The sequence below is a fragment of the Leuciscus leuciscus genome, assembly GCF_965113295.1.
Source record: "Leuciscus leuciscus genome assembly, contig: SUPER_11_unloc_1, whole genome shotgun sequence".
In the NCBI taxonomy this organism is placed as follows: Eukaryota; Metazoa; Chordata; class Actinopteri; order Cypriniformes; family Leuciscidae; genus Leuciscus; species Leuciscus leuciscus.
In genome coordinates, this window is record NW_028118546.1 from 2,158,971 (window position 1) to 2,162,500 (window position 3,530).

The 3,530-nt window shown below is 37.9% G+C and overlaps 1 protein-coding gene across 1 annotated transcript in view; it reads right to left on the reverse strand.

The window, feature by feature from the left end:
• Positions 1-654: 654 nt before the first annotated feature.
• Positions 655-3,530, reverse strand: part of LOC309510014 (NACHT, LRR and PYD domains-containing protein 12-like) — a 49,992-nt gene continuing 47,116 nt past the window's right edge. Inside the window, exons 11-12 of the mRNA XM_082191150.1 lie at positions 3,469-3,530; positions 655-2,210 (exon numbers count right to left, since the gene is read on the reverse strand). The exon at positions 3,469-3,530 is cut by the window's right edge and continues 114 nt beyond it. Of these exons, the coding sequence (XP_082047276.1) occupies positions 2,206-2,210; positions 3,469-3,530 (67 nt within the window). The 3' untranslated portion in view covers positions 655-2,205. The remainder of the gene's footprint in view (positions 2,211-3,468) is intronic.

Below are 3,530 nucleotides of genomic sequence, written 5' to 3' on the forward strand. Positions count from 1 at the left end.
GAACTTGATGGTTTTCATGAAAAGCTAAAAGAGCTAATCAAAGAAAACTGGAGGGAAAATGTTAAACAAGATGAATGGAAAAAAATTGGAGATTGTGTAGACTATAAAGATATGAAAGTGAATCTCTGCAATTATGTACTGAGTCATGCAAGATATGCAGTATAGGCAAGGAGAAACTAAGCGTTTTATGAAGGGAAAACTTCTCAGTTCTCGCGCATGCGCCGTGGCGCTCTCGTGAACTCACGTCAGAGGCCCTGTGTGGGAAAATTAATAGTTGAATTGTTAGGAACACATTCAGCAATGAAAAGGATTTCTATTTGTATCTATGTAATTGCCTACGTCAAACTATGCGACTTACACACATAGATGTATTGTGATCATTAGAGTTTGTGGTTGCGCAATAAAGACTCTGGATATATGCGGTACAAAGAAATCTCCTCTCACAATAGGCCAATGTCTGGGTATCTGAGAGAAAAACCTGGGCTGCGTTTCCCAAAGCATTGTGAGATAAGTTGATCGTAGAGGACATTGGTGGCAAATGGTCTTCACGATCAACTTCACAATGCTTCTGGGAAACGCAGCCCTGGACTGGAGCTCAGAGCCACTGCAGAGAGAATTACACAGAGCTGGCCAGTGAAATGAGACAACAGATACTCACTGTCACACATGCCTGGTATTATTATGGTTACAGTTATAATGCATGGATTGATTTGCACAGAAACAGAGTTTGATCAGATCAGAGAAGCTCTTCCTGCACATATTCAAGGTAATGTTCCACAATGGTTTAAGTGTCCCAGGACAGCAGTGAGCTCAACACTGCACAGCTGTGTCTTTAAAACACTTTGGCCAGTGGACAAATGAGAGCTACTTTTGACAGTTTGCAGTTCCTCTATTACAGTGGTGAGATATTATACCTTCTATAATAAGAATAAATGAATAAACATCATGTTACACACAAAAACAAGCAAACTGTAAATTCAATAATCTTTTATGCTCTGTCTTCTGTTTGCTTTCTTGTGAACATGATGATCATCAGATTGACCCATCATTTCAGATGAATATGATCATTTTGTGCAGGCTAAATAGGTCTTCATCCAAAATGAACGTTTTCTTATTACATTCAAATTATTATGTAAATACACTGTACAAAAAACACTTTTTTTTTTTTTTTTTTTTTTTACTGATCGGTGATGGGACCGAGAGTGAAACTTACAAGTGTAGAATAGGTTAAAGAAAAACAATGTCGCAATGTGAAACCATCATGAAAGTTTAAATAATTAAGTAACAAAACAAATTTTCAGTTCAAGAACAATTTCTTAGATGATGACTTCCGAGCAACTTCACCATTGATAAATGTAAAACCAGTTCATAAGAGACATAAGGGTGCATTCCTGTACACAAAGAAAATGTATTAAGGTTTCATGCTTTTTCAAACTGTCTTTGGATCTGAACCAAAAGTAAAAAAACAACAACAAACAAACAAAAAAACTTGCAGCTGCACATACAGAAAAAAAAAAAAAAAATAGTAATGTCACAGTCTCTGTGTCTTCGGTCTCTGTGTCTTCGGTCTCTGTGTCTTCAGTCTCTGTGTCTTCAGTCTCTGTGTCTTCAGTCTCTGTGTCTTCAGTCTCTGTGTCTTCTGTCTCTGTGTCTTCGGTCTCTGTGTCTTCAGTCTCTGTGTCTTCGGTCTCTGTGTCTTCAGTCTCTGTGTCTTCAGTCTCTGTGTCTTCAGTCTCTGTGTCTTCAGTCTCTGTGTCTTCAGTCTCTGTGTCTTCAGTCTCTGTGTCTTCAGTCTCTGTGTCTTCGGTCTCTGCGTCTTCAGTCTCTGTGTCTCTGTGTCTTCAGTCTCTGTGTCTTCAGTCTCTGTGTCTTCAGTCTCTGTGTCTTCAGTCTCTGTGTCTTCAGTCTCTGTGTCTTCAGTCTCTGCGTCTTCGGTCTCTGCGTCTTCGGTCTCTGCGTCTTCGGTCTCTGTGTCTCTGTGTCTTCAGTCTCTGTGTCTTCAGTCTCTGTGTCTTCAGTCTCTGTGTCTTCAGTCTCTGTGTCTTCAGTCTCGGTGTCTTCAGTCTCGGTGTCTTCGGTCTCTGTGTCTTCGGTCTCTGTGTCTTCAGTCTCTGTGTCTTCAGTCTCTGTGTCTTCAGTCTCTGTGTCTTCGGTCTCTGTGTCTTCGGTCTCTGTAGCGGCTCCTTATTCACCATCAGCTGATCCTTAAACTACAATTAAACACACAGAGTCACATATGGAGTATGAGACATTACTGCGGTCACATCACATCAGTAGATTCATTTCAGAACAAACACAGGCAGAGATACATACAGAGTACATTAATATTACAGCCAGAGATATAAAGGTGAGGAGAACATCAGAGCTGTTGTTCTGCACGCGGGTGAACGTCAAGATGAGGAAGATCCTGATCAAGACCATTGTGAACAGATCATCGTGTCAGGACCACTTCCCACTTACCGTCGTGGAAACGAAAGGTTCAGTCGATTATTCGCATTATATGAATGATGTGATGAACAGAAACTACTCTCTCAATTAATTGTAATCTTTTCTGGGAGTGATCTAGATTCTTCTGTGACAATGTCCTGCAGCCGAGAGTCAGAGCGGACCTCCTGTCGGACAACATCTATGTACTAACTGATTAAATGATAATACGGCATATGTAGTCCATTCCATAGAGACTGTGTGTGTTCTCAGAATAATGAGAACAAATATTGTTTATTACAGGATCTAAATAACTGAGCAGTTAAACTCGCTGTTCTCCAGAAAAATCCTCCAGGTTTTGCACATTTTTAGGTTTTCCAGAATCTTCTGCATATTTGACACCTTTCCAACAATGACTGTATGATTTTGAGATCCATATTTTTACATTAAGGACAAACTCGTACACAACTATTACAAAAGGTAAAAACATTTACTGATGCTCAAGGAGGAAACGATGCATTAAGAGCAGGGGGTGTAAACTTTAAACAGGATTATGATGATGTGTACATTTTGTTTAAAGATCATCTTTTTTTTTTCATTCAGTACTGCCCTTCAGAAGCAAATACTTCCCGGTTTCACAGAAGACAAAATAATTACAATTTATCCTGTTCATGCAATTTAAAAAGTTTACACACCCCAGCTTTTATTACATTGTGTTGAATCAGTAAAAAAAAAAAAAAAAAAAAAATAAATATATATATATATATATAAAACAAATATTTTACTAAAATATTAAACTAAATGTTTACTAAAAACTAAAAATATTTTTGTTTTCTTCAAGAAATACTGTGTAAAACTGATGTCATTAAAATAATATGCAGGGGAAAACCAAGTCCTATGTTTGGTGGACCCTTTGTGTTACAAACCTTATTAGTATTCCAAAGTATTCTAAATTATTTAGATTAGGTTACAAAGCTCGTGTAATCTAACGAAATATGTTACAAATTACTGTATTTTGTAATCTTTAGTAAATAATCTACTTACAAGATAGTGTCTCCAGTTTATAATGTGGATCATTCTTCAGATCAGAGAGAAGCTTCACGGCT